This window comes from Clavelina lepadiformis, chromosome 1 (assembly GCF_947623445.1).
Source record: "Clavelina lepadiformis chromosome 1, kaClaLepa1.1, whole genome shotgun sequence".
NCBI lineage: Eukaryota > Metazoa > Chordata > Ascidiacea > Aplousobranchia > Clavelinidae > Clavelina > Clavelina lepadiformis.
The window spans coordinates 13314029-13327103 of record NC_135240.1 but is presented as its reverse complement, the minus strand read 5'-3'; the positions used below and the strand labels follow the sequence as shown (position 1 = coordinate 13327103).

At 35.3% G+C, this 13075-nt stretch overlaps 1 protein-coding gene across 1 annotated transcript; it reads left to right on the top strand.

Annotated features, from left to right (window-relative positions):
• Positions 1-11405: 11405 nt before the first annotated feature.
• On the top strand, positions 11406-12844 carry LOC143452230 (protein LKAAEAR1-like). The gene is made up of 4 exons (XM_076953119.1): positions 11406-11665; positions 11734-11898; positions 12000-12106; positions 12370-12844. The coding sequence occupies exons 1-4, from the start codon at positions 11562-11564 to the stop codon at positions 12507-12509; spliced, it is 516 nt and encodes a 171-aa protein (XP_076809234.1). The 5' UTR covers positions 11406-11561; the 3' UTR covers positions 12510-12844.
• Positions 12845-13075: the final 231 nt, after the last annotated feature.

Here is a 13075-nt window from a genome sequence, read left to right as displayed (position 1 = left end):
GTAAAAACTATTACGCTAAATATTTGCTGTAGACAGATATTTATACAGCTCAGAGTAAAACTAGAACTAACTTAGATTTACAAAAATACAAGCAGTCCAAAACACAAGTACATGAAACGGAGCTAGCAGTGGAAGCTCATTTCGACCATAACCGTGAAGCGTTTCTACAAATAGCTGTAGCTTTTTCCTGACAAAACCACTGCGCTCGCTAATCCAGCAAAAAGGCGGTTAAGTTATGCGCGCATGCGTAAAATTGTAGTCATAACATTTGACGAATTAAGTGTTTAATCGTTATTAAGCGCAATGGTATTTTCGAACAGGTAACGGCTAGAAAATGAAAAGCATTACCGTCTAATCACTTCAACTATTATTATATTATTAACCAGACATTTCAAACGGTGGTGACCAGCTGCTAAGTGTTCATTGTTTTTCGAATCTCAATCCTATACACACAAATGAAATGCTTTTGGTGACTTTAGAAACAGACAAACCTGATTGAAGCGGACACTCAGACAGCATTTCTTTCTTGCTATACGGTACACGCAGCGTAGGCGTATTAAAAGACTGCAGTAAAACATCTCTTATAACATTATTTCTCGGCTTGTTGAAAAATCAGATCAGGCGTAAAATCGGGTAGCAGTGCAAAGGTATTTGAAATGCAAATATTATGGCTTCCTGAATAGTTTGTTGCACTTTGTCATTGGAAACTCTCCAAGTCCGACAAACAGTAATCCAACGTAATGATACTTCGCAAATTGAAAAGACAATATTAGAACGTCTTTAACTTGCGTTCATGTAGCAAGGAGTGCAGCACAAGACCTTTAAACAGATTAGTTTGATGATATAATTTGAAGTATGCATCACTAAGAGGTATGCGCCACATATCAACAATACCTTCACACTGTGAAAACTACAAGACATTTCCTGAGAAAACAAAACAAAATCTAAATATATGATGTAATCTTTCAATACTACCACAATACAAAAAATGCTGAATGACTGGAAACTTTTAGAACGGCAGAACTACCTAAAAGTGGTACTTGTGACACAGAGCACTTGGGAACAAAAGTGGCCTGTTTTTCACCAGGAACAATGGGAAAAAGCTCGTGCTGCCCTGAACGTACTTCTACCAACGAAATTCGGCGTCTATCGGCGTTTATCCGTCAGCGACGTCAATTCAATTAGGTCACGTAATCCGACAATGAGGACCTCTTTTCGGACAGAAAACGACAATTTTGCTTCGAAATTACTCATAGAAAGCCATATGGACCCATGCTGATTTTGATAACAAAGACTGTTTACATAGCAAATTAAGTTCTTGGCATGAAGTGTTCATGGCATTAAGACATGTTTATTAAGCACTTGTTTCTTTGACATCTCAACAACTTCGTTCAACGGACTTCCAACCTTACATGCCCATCTTATGCGTTATAAAATAAGTCTTGGAAATAATTTGCTTTTACGTTGACATATCATCTTAAATTAAACTTCTGGGCTCTTATATTCCAAATCTATATCTATACCGCCCTACAGTTTTTATAAACATTTAGGCCTACAGAAAAAAGATTGTGGTCTCTTTAATACCAACTTAAACTTATTAATCTCAAGCAAGCCTTTGTTTAATATTTTGCTGTGAACAATCTTTGCAAAACTTTTGAGATAAGAAGCTGCAAACCACACTGACATTTTTGCAACGTTTTAATTTTAAATCTCGATTTGCCTTAAGGGTGCAATAAAACGAGCGATGCATTATGACCGAATACAATGCACTTATGTAATGGGATGAGATGGCAAGGTCGACGTATTTGAAATGTGCACTAATTAACTTAGATTTAATAAAAATTTAATCAATCAGGAATCCCATAAGCCAAATAATGTCATAATGTCAAAAGTGACTCTGATTTAACTTAGTTTCAGATGCAGGTTATAGTTCCCGGGCGATAGCAAAAGCTAAAGCTGAGTTCTTTTGACTTGGAGACGCGTTTTTATATCAAGAACAGAATAATGACATCTTTTCAATAAGTTGAAAATGGCCTGAATATTTCCATCAAAGCAGTCAGTACTTGTATCTTTTCCATATACAGTACTTAACAGTAAAAAATGGTCCAAGTCTTATTTCTATATTTGAAATTTTGTTTCTATGTAGATCTTATTCTTTTGATGAAATTAATGAACGCCCGTTGATTTCCCAGGATACTTCGTACTGTGCCAAAAAACGTACAACATTATTTCCAGTAAAACGAAAACGTACGTGATTGATTTTAATCATCCATTTACTTCACGTAAAGGTTGTCTTGTTATCATGGGTTATGTCTAAATTTAAACTTTTAAAGTAACGAAAAACAGGCTTATTTTTGATCGTCATATTTCGCATTAGAAAATGTAAAATCGTTTTCGACAAATTGTCTTCACAATGCATCATTACTGAGTTTATTTCAATAAACTTTGTATATTATTTGACAAAAAGATATGCTAACTCTTTCAGCCTCGGTAAGGCATACATCAAGTGAACTTTCTCACACGGTCAAAACAAAACCAAGGTCGAACAAAACTAAGACGTATAAATGTCAAAATCATGGCCTGTTATCGGCGTCATATATCGCTTTCAAGGCCATTAAGTTTACCATGTTTATTTGGTTAAGCATAACCATGCTGCAACCGCAGTTTTCAAATAGAGTATCAAGAAGTCTCAATACATTGTACGGAAACCGAGTTGGTAGTGCCATCTGATTAACTTGAAAGTTTTTTTGTGATAAACTGATAACATTAACTCGTTGTGCGTTATGAAAATAATAAGTAAAAGTTTAGTACAGCAAAAACTGGCCTGCACTCTCTATAAATTCAAAATGTGACCATAATTACTCATAGATATTGTCTGCCTTGAAAACTCACGCTACCTGTGTACAAATCCAGATAACCAAACCCATATTTCATCTCTAAAACGAACCGTCGTACTTGCAACTACTCAAACACGTTGCACTGTCTACTCTAAACCAAGCCGAAGGACCGCATCAAATAGTCCATAGTTGCACAACCTAACGATTTAATATGGTGTATGTAATCTGTTGCGTGATAGCTCAGCAAACATTCATCTGGTCATTTGATGGTCGTTTGTTTAGAAGAGGTACCGTTGTCATAACTAGCGAAAAAACAATCCTAACGCGTATGCTCAACGATAAATCAGGTATTCATATACTGTACTAGGTTACCTATGCTGAGTGAATAAGATAATAGTAGGTCATAGGCTATTTGACGTAAGGTTGCTGACTGCAGCAAAGTGAAAATAGATCCAAAATTGATAAACCTTATTAATAATTAACAGATGTTGGAGAGACGGTTAGTGCTGACATTTCGGCTTCGTAGGCTATGCCTTCAGCATAAACTGAAACGGTACCCTTTGCAAATGCTGAATAGGAATGAGTTCTGTCAAAAAAGATATTGCAAACAGAACGGATATGCTTTCAGTTTTTTCCGAAGTGACACAAAGTTACACTACTGTATACTATAACGATAATGCAAAACGGACAATGAAAGAAACTACAATTGAGATATTATCGTAGTGTTACTTGTACCTTGCCGGTGCCACTGATCTTTACTATTTTGTTGTACACACAATATAAAACAACATACATCGACAAATTTATTACAATATGTTTATGGCTCTTAGGCCGTAAAACTAACGGCTCTAAGCACCGTAACCAGGATAAATGTTTTATAGCTATAGCTAGGTTCAAACAACAATTACTATGATTTACTCACAATACATACGGCACAGTAGCCTACAACACTACAATAGATGATTTCAATTGAAGAGATGTCGTTTGTGCAAGGTGTATGCGTACTCGCTTGGTTCTAATGCGTCAATAAAACTCCTTCCGTTGCTGAAGTTTTAGTACAAATTTTAACAAATTTTTTATCAACTTTGTTTTTCCAAAATAACTTAAAATTTATTCAGAATGGCTCGAATGTAACTCTGTTCCTGACAAAAACATTTACGACTACGCTAAGCGCGAATAAAAAAACAAAAAACGTGAAATGAACAAAAACAAGGTGAATTTTGAGAAATTGGAATGTAAGTTATGTTTCCAATCACACTAACCATGTCAAACGAAAAACACTTCCTATGGAATGCGTCAGCTGACAACGCAACACAAATGTCTTACATGTCATTCATCGTTCTTGTGTACGTTTCCCCTAAGTACTACGCTTTAAGGTCGCAAAAAATGGTGGTGGTATTTGTGCTATTTCCAGATTACATTTTAAATGGTTATTTGATACGGACTATCCGATTCTTAACCGGCAACACATAATGACCGTGTAAAGACCTTAAATAGTAAATAGGATACATACGTTAACGACACCTGATACTCTCGGTTGGGTAACATCTTCAACTACTGCAGTAGGTGCTGTACTGTACCTTCGGACGCAATATCTGTTACAAAGCAACAAAAACACACGCACTACTAGCAGTAGGCCTACATTGTGCAATGGGCATTAATAATTTGAAGAAATGTATAGGCCTTTAATAGTAAAATCGACTGAATTACGAATTGTCTAATAACCCATCTTATCCACACAGACCACCATGTCGACAATAGACATGTCAGATTTCATACCGGATAAAGCTTCCCTTTTAGCTTCATATAACACATTTTTACTTTCCTGCAACTCTTACTTCGACGTTCCTTTTACTTCGCTTCCAGGTCTGTAACGTTAGTGTTTAATGCTGAGTGGCAAAAATAGGCCACATGCAACAAAATTTTATCGTTCCGCGGAAGAGCAATACGACGAAACTTCCAGTCTGGTTTTCAATTCAAACAGCGCTGGGTATTGGGTAAGCAACAAAACAAATTCCAAAATCGTTTTTCTTACCACATTCTCTGTGTAAATCTTTACCCAATTCCTTCGATAGTAACAGTAACTTGTAAGCTTGTGCACATTAATTTACTCAGCAATACCAGCCGGAATGATGAAAACATACTATACCTAGCACACTGATCAAGAGACACACTCAAAAGTCTTTCAGCTGGCTATTGCAGGACATCTTTTGTTTGAATAAAACCTTACCGGTTGGCAGAAACGAATCCACTTGAACAGCCATGTGCCAGTGCGATCACCTTCTTTTGTTGACACGTGACGCAGAGAAAAACGTTTGAGAATGCGCTAACAATGAAGTTGTCAAACAATAAACGATTTCGAAACGAGGCGCCGTTTTGCAAATGTTCGAGATCGGCCTTCTTTGCTCCCTAATTACACGTTACAGGTTAATTCCTAACTGTACAAACTATATCCACACTTCGCAATCATTACAATACCTTGCGGGTTTGGTGTCGCATTTTGTGGCGAGGGAGACCGGGCAACTTCTTTTAATCTATTCTCATTAATCTACATTCAGTTATTGATTACTATCAAAAAGTGTGCCCATCAAGTAATTATGTTGGAACGCCATATGTTAATAACGTGGCCAAGATCCTTATTGTAACCTACTAGGTTTATCACACACGACATTTTAATCCCAAGCTCATAAAACAAACAAACAAGTCCTTACTGTAAGGTCATTATTCTATAATGGCGGGTCAGATGAAAAGCGCTAAGTATCCGAGCAAGGCACATTATATCCACGCATGAAATAATCCATGCCAAATACATCAAGTATTTAAATCCATGACAAAAGCTCAACAAGCAAACCCGGTAACGGGGTCTACAAGCTAGGCCTATAACACTTTTAAGTAGCGGTTACACAGAAAAACTGAAACCTAACAAGCCTGTAAAACTCAAAGTTCGGAAGGCGTTCATGGGTAAAATTAATTAAAAAATTAATTGATCAAAATTTTTTGGCACACCAATTTAAAATTTATGTTGCAATTATGGCATGCAAAATGTCATGTCGTAAAATCTTTCAGTGCAGAATTTAGCGGCTCACTTATTCTAGACTAGTCGCATTTGGTTCAGATTTTGTTTTACAGTGCGCTTTCATTTGTTGCCGTTTTTTTACATGTAGCTTGCTTTTTTTTCCTTTGAACTTAGCCTCGTTGAAGATTAGAAACAATTTTGTAGGCTATTTTTCTATTGACCTTGTAATGAAATGATTGTTTATCGTTCCTTAGCCTGTAAGGGCGACCACTTCAATTACAAAGTTTGTCTGTAGAATTGTTGTCTGTCCTCGATGATAAATGAGTCTCAGGTCGTTGTTTCGCTTCTCTTAATCTTAGAATCAATTGTACACCATGACAACTGTATAAACTGGTTATATTGTTTCTTGTTTAAACGATTACATTAAATAAGACATTGGGACAGCTACATAATAAAGTCGACCACTTTCTAGGGTTAACTTCGTAGACTGTGACGCAATGAATAGCTGTAAATGAAAGAATAACTCACGTCACGAATTATAACGATACACCGGAAGTCATGCATAGGCGACACGTAACGCAATGCTTTGCTTTGCCGATTTCCGTAGTCTATGCGGCATTCGATTTGCAAACAATTTTATAAAATCATCACATAACCTCCCCCCAGAAATTGCTTTAATAATGCAAGTTTAAAGCAATTTATGATCAACATAAATGTAACATCATATTGTCAGAGATTCCTAACACAGGTCCTTTTAAACCCTTGCGAGATACGACAACTTGACAGCGATACAAATGGACAATATCCTAGGCATTAGACTCAAGTTATGCTTTATAGGCTTGACCAAAAACATACAGCAAAATACAAAACGCTATGATATATATAGAATAAACAAACAAAAAATCATTACTGAATGTCCAAATACCGACAAAGTCTCTTTACTGGCTTGCCACGCCTCGTGGATGGAATAGCGTGCTTTGTGTGTCGGTCATTCTTGCATTCATAGTTGACTGAATTCAACGAGTCTTCGTTGAGCACTTGCATACGATGTAGATAAGACATATCTTCGAAACTTGTAGTCTGAGATCACTAGACTTTTCTCAACCTCAAATGTAACTGTTCATAGATTCCTCGATAAAAGAAAAGCGTAGTTCTCACCGAGCTCGTTGGCACCATAAACGTTGTAATGAAATGATTGGTTATTGTTGTTGAACTTGACTGTACCAGTCACTCCAATACAATCTTTGATTGTCTGAATGTTTATTGTCTTCGAGATAATGAGCCTCAAGGTCGTTGTTTGCTTAATCAATCCTAGACTCGATTGTTCAGCTAAAAGCTGATTGTCTTGTGAAGCCGACAAGCAGAGTTGTCTGACTTAACACTGAGCTTATCTTAAGTTGTACTGTTCAGTAGTTTGCACCAATTTGTTGATTGTATAAACTGGTTATATTGTTTCTTCGTTATACGATTACAAATTGACAGAACATTGGCACATCAACAGCACTTCATTCAACAGTCAATGTAATAGCATTTTGGCTTAGCTATATTCAACTGCATTAAATTGCTGATTGCTGATTATTCCCAAACTTGTTACTTCGTACTGCTATATGCTAACAAACTTATTTTCGACAAACTGAACGCGTGCGAGAAAGGCACAAATATTACGTCACAACAATAATACAGGAAATGATTGTGGCTCGTGTTACTCTTTGCTAAAACAACACATTAGTATTAGAATAGTAAATCCTACATAATCTGTATATTAATTTTGGTTATTATCACAATATTATCACAACCTTTTAATATGCATGATATGGTTCAAAATGGTTAATTTTTCTAATTGCCTCACTGGCCCAGTATGCGACTTCATGTGAATTATGACGTATTTTTATGTTTGTCAGCATTGTTATTACTTTTTTGACCATGTTTATTGTATGTTGGGTTTAGTAGTCGTACTAACCATTAACTAATTATTTTATTTCATAGTTACATTTTCTCTGCACTTGTCAAGTTCTTCATTGGACTTTGTTGTTGTTATTTTGTCGTGCCCAAAGTAAAAGCGTTGTATTTTCGTTCCCCCACACTGGCCACACACAATGCCGAAAAATTAACGATATAATGTGCAAAGACTCATTTTCATTGCCTTCATCAAACATACAAACATTTTCGATTTACAATAAGCAAAAAAATATAATTAAAACTGGTGCAAATAACTGGTTGCCCTTCAAAGCTACTGCGGCTTACAGCGTCTAATCATAATAGGCCAGCATTCTGCTTTTTATTTTACTCTATTCCAGGTTAAAACAGTTCAGCCAACTTCAATTTTGTAGTAATCAGTTAGATTTCTATAGTTTAAATTAAAATCGTTTCGTTATGCTGAATTAGGGAAAGGACCTTGTTGCTAGGCGCTTATTTAATATCAACAATAATAGTGCAAGTCCAAAAACAAGTTGACCTTCAATGAAAGAGTGGTTGTCAGTAAGTAGCATTCAATAATTAATATGCAGTGGTTGAACAGTTACTTTGAAAAATTATACAGCTAATTAGCACGGTGGTGGTGAAGATTATGATGTCACAATATGAAATTAATGTGCTTGATGGACAGACTGAATTTTTTAGCCTTTTTAGACAAAATCTAGGATGCGCAATAGGTCTATAAGCAGGCATACCTAATTTTGTGATTAAAAACCGGGACGCTTTAGAAAAACGAGTCTTATCAGATACATGTGATTCATATTTTACTAGGAGTATAAAGCTATTTTGGATTTCTGTCCCGGCTAAAACGGGACATATGGTAAGATTATTATCTATAAGCACCATCCCAGAGTGTCAGGTGCAAGTTTTAGCAAGTACCCGTACATTCTGATTACTACAAAACCGTCAATAAACCATGTTACAGATCCCAAAATGCATAAAAACTCTGTTCATAATTAATTATTTTTAGAATGGATATAAAATACATCCAGATGTATATTTGTGTGGATGCGGTTTTCTTGAGTTTAAGTAGCGAAATTAAGATGCATGTTGCGTAAAATGGTGCACTTAAGTGAATTTTATACTATGTATTTAAATTAATCAATCGTGGACACAGTGTATACGCATTTTTACATGATTTATTGCAAGTTTGAAAGATCATAAGTGGCTTGTTAAAGCATCAGAGCCCACTCTTTGCAGCCCATGAGTGTGCCATAAGATCTTGTCTAAAATAGATTTTTGTATAAGCATACTCAGCCACGTTTATTCACACTTGCGCAAATAGGTATGTTTATTTATGCAAATACACATACCTGTCTGCCAATTGTCTTTTGGTAGTGATTTTATTATGGTATCATTATCCTGGGACTGAGGAAAGTCTTAGCACAAATTAAACCCCGCGATGATCCCTCATTGCTTTAGGCCTTGTTACCGAGCTAGCCTTTTTGTAAGTACCGATTGTTTAACATTTTTTGTCATATTACCTGAATTTAGAACTGTCCATCCGGCCCACTGAACAGGAGCAAATGTCTACAATGCCCTGCCCCAAAGCATTACTATATAAGTTGTGATAAATATATCAATTAATGTAATATAAAATTGTGTACGACATAGAATTCTCATCTATTGAATCAGTGAAGCATAACACTGCGTGACATAATCGATTGCTTCCCTGTTACTGTGCGTGCATTACGAGTCATCACTTATCAGTCTTATGTTCAACGCCGCAACATGTCTTTATGCTGTTGCTGTCACAATGTTCTATCTTGATTTATTCGTTCAATGAAGCTTTAATATAATCAGAATATATAGTTGTCGAGGTGTACAATTAATTCTAAGATTAAGAAAAGCAGACAACGACCTTGAGACTCATTCACTTCGAGGACAACAATTCAACAGACAAAATTGTAATTGAAATGGTCGCCCTTGCAGGATAAGGAATGATAAACAATCATTTCATTACAAAGTATAGCGCCACTGGGTATTAAACACGGAACATGAACCGTATATTTTGTAAGGCCAGCGTTCAAACCATATGAAGAAGCAACTATTATGTTTGTAAATGCATGTGTGCAAAAGTTATCCTGCAAAGTCCAATCAAAGCCTCAAAGTGGCAGACTGCTGTGCATAACTCAGCCCTATCTCCAAATTTCATGTGTATATGATGATTGATGACATATGTAATGCATTTTTCGGAATGCGATTTTAAAGTATTTCGTTTATTGGCATGCTTTTGTGCAACTGAAGTCTTGATATTATGCCTTAACCCAGGGGTGGCCAAACTGCGGCTCTTTAATGAATTAGCATTTTCCCGGTCTAGACGAGTTGTTTGATCAGATTATGAAACAATGCGTTCTATCACAAGTAGTAACAATGGACCCATTGTTAGTAATAATCAAATTACATTCCAAAAAGTACATTATTGTACAGAAGTGTGCTAACTTGTACACTGTAGTTAAGTAAACTGTCAGATTGAAGCTGTACGTCAGGGCTGACCTAGTTTTAAGTCTTGGTTACGGTTATAATAATAATTGCAAAAAGAGTTGGTGAAGCCCAGTTGGAGACTCATAGTATCGCCACACAGCACTAATGTTAATCAATAGCTACACTTCTTTGTGAGTGAATAAATTCGTGTTTTTTATTGTGTTTGTGTTGTGGCTCTTTTAAAACTGGAATTTGTTATATGCGGCTCGAGCATGAAGCAGGTCTGGCCACCCCTGCCTTAACCCTTGTCATAGAAATGAAAAATTTGATCTCTAGTATGGTGTTGCATTTAACCATCCATATACATGTCAGCCAATCCTACAAGCATGTCCTGTATGTTTTTGGCACAAATATTGATAGTCCTGTGTACTTTTAGTGTTTTTGTTTTTATTTATTTAGTTTTGACGTATGTGCTTTCTGGGTTTGTTGGATAAGCTTATTTTTCATGATTACCGCACTATTAAAACTTTGCACATTTTTAGCCTTCTGGGCTTTGTCGCTTAATCGCATTCTGTTATAATATCAACAAGCTGAAATTGACCGGTTAACTATTTGTTATTATTTACTTTTGTTATATGGGCACCAATGAAATAACTAATTTCACTAAAACCTACCTCGGTGCTGGTCACCCTTTTTTGCAGTGGTACATTTGCTGCACAATTTACTCCAAAACGATATATGAAAGTCTTCTGCCACCATTATTTTTAATGTGGTAAATGCCGTTCACGAGTAAAGGCAAGCTTGGTAAATGAAAATATGAAATATTTTAGTGCGATATGAGCATCATAACATTTTCTCAGATACATCTTTAAGATTTTAACCAAAAGAACAATTGCTGACCACGATGATTGCTCATTCATCCACCAGTCTAACCAAGAAAAGTTGCAATGGTGTATTAAATGTTTAACATTTACATAGCATTTTTTATACCACACCAATTTCTAATTCATGAAAGGCAACCACAGCGTAATTCCAAAATGTGTTAAAACAAAAAATATCAAGTACGGCATAATCTTGAAACTTGTTTGAAATTTTCATTTAAAGTAAATTTGCAAGTGAAAAATAGCTAGATTTAAAAACTATTAAAAGCAGGCATTTATCAAAAATAAAATCATGAATTCTGGGCGATAATTAAATTAATTATATTTAAACTTTGGGAGTGGTTGATTTAAATTGACAATACACTAGGAAAATTGGCTTATTATATTTTAAATAGTTGTATGTGCATGATTTCTTTGAGTGGCTGAGCTATGGGGGGTACAGAGGGTGATCCAAATAAGGGTGGAAAAAACAAAACCCGGAAGAAAAAATCACCAGCTGAATTAAAAAAAATGGCTCCACAAGAACGTGCAAGGTATATGCTAAATAAAAAGATAATTGGTAAATTTGCATTTGAAATGTTTTATACTGAATATGTTATAGATATATGGCATATGAAGAGCCAACAAAGGAGCAACAAGAAATAAGAGACATAGCTCAAAAGCGTGTAAAAGATGCTCGGCTGCAAGTGAAATTGCAAAAACCACATAGAAGTTCAGAAGAAGAACTGGAAAAGCAGAAACATAGCAAGCTTATTGGGCAATTAAAGTAAAATTTGGTTACTTGGGCTGTATACATTATACTGAGTTTAATTAGTAAGTAGGCTATATGCACATAGTCTTGGAACACTAATGTTGCAAAATTGTTAGAGCTGCTGAAGCACGAAATCGAATTCGTGTTATGCGATTGCAGTACCAAGCTATGAGAGCACATGAAATAAAGCATCTTATTGCCTGCCAACCAACTTCATTAAAAGGTATCAGTATATTTAAATAAAACAGTATAGCCTAACAATTTGAAACCCATGTAGCAAGCGCCAAGTAAGTAATACATGGTACAATTAGCATACATAAAAATTGAAATGATTTGTAATATGTGCTTTTAACTTAATACTGTCCTTAATTGCCATGGAAAATTTCATTTCATGCTACAAAGTTTCATTTTTTATTACCGATACGTAATATATATTTAGTACTTTTTCTATGAACATGTTTTTTTACTGTTTATTTTATATGTTAGCTCTCAGGTTTGAAGCTTTAGTCCCACCATACATAGATAATAGCAATCCTGGTGACCAGCTTGACAAACTAGAAAGAGCCAGAGTGGAATTGATACTTGAAGATGAGATGGGAATAACAATCAACAGAAAACTGGACTAATTCAATTAACCTAACTATTTTCAACAAAATGTTTTATTCATGCCTGTGATCATTAACTTTCGCACGCACAATTAAGATTATATTCAGCTGTAATTTTACCGATTGCCAGTAATAGCAGTCATAATTAAATTTGGGGTTTGTAGTTCTGCTACGAACTCAATAGCAATGTTGACTATATAATTAAGCACTGCTGTTGACATCACCAGGTAAACTGCATATTTAAATATACCCACTGTAGTGGGTGTAACAATTTGCATTTATCCATGAAATTAATCTGCTAGTTTAATGTATATTGAGTTAAATTGTCATTGGTAATAAAATCAATATCCAAAGAAGATAGAATTGTTTTCAAATATTTAGTGAAAGTCAATATATTTTTATAATTATAAAAACAAATAACTAAGTAAGTGGATAAACAGATTTAGATTATATATGTTTCGATCTTTGGATTATTTAGCATGTTTAAACTATTTGTAAATATATAGTTTTGTGCTTTGAAACCACAAAATTTAAAATGTGCTTAGGGACTCCAGATATACATGTATTGCTAGACTGACAGTCCAAAT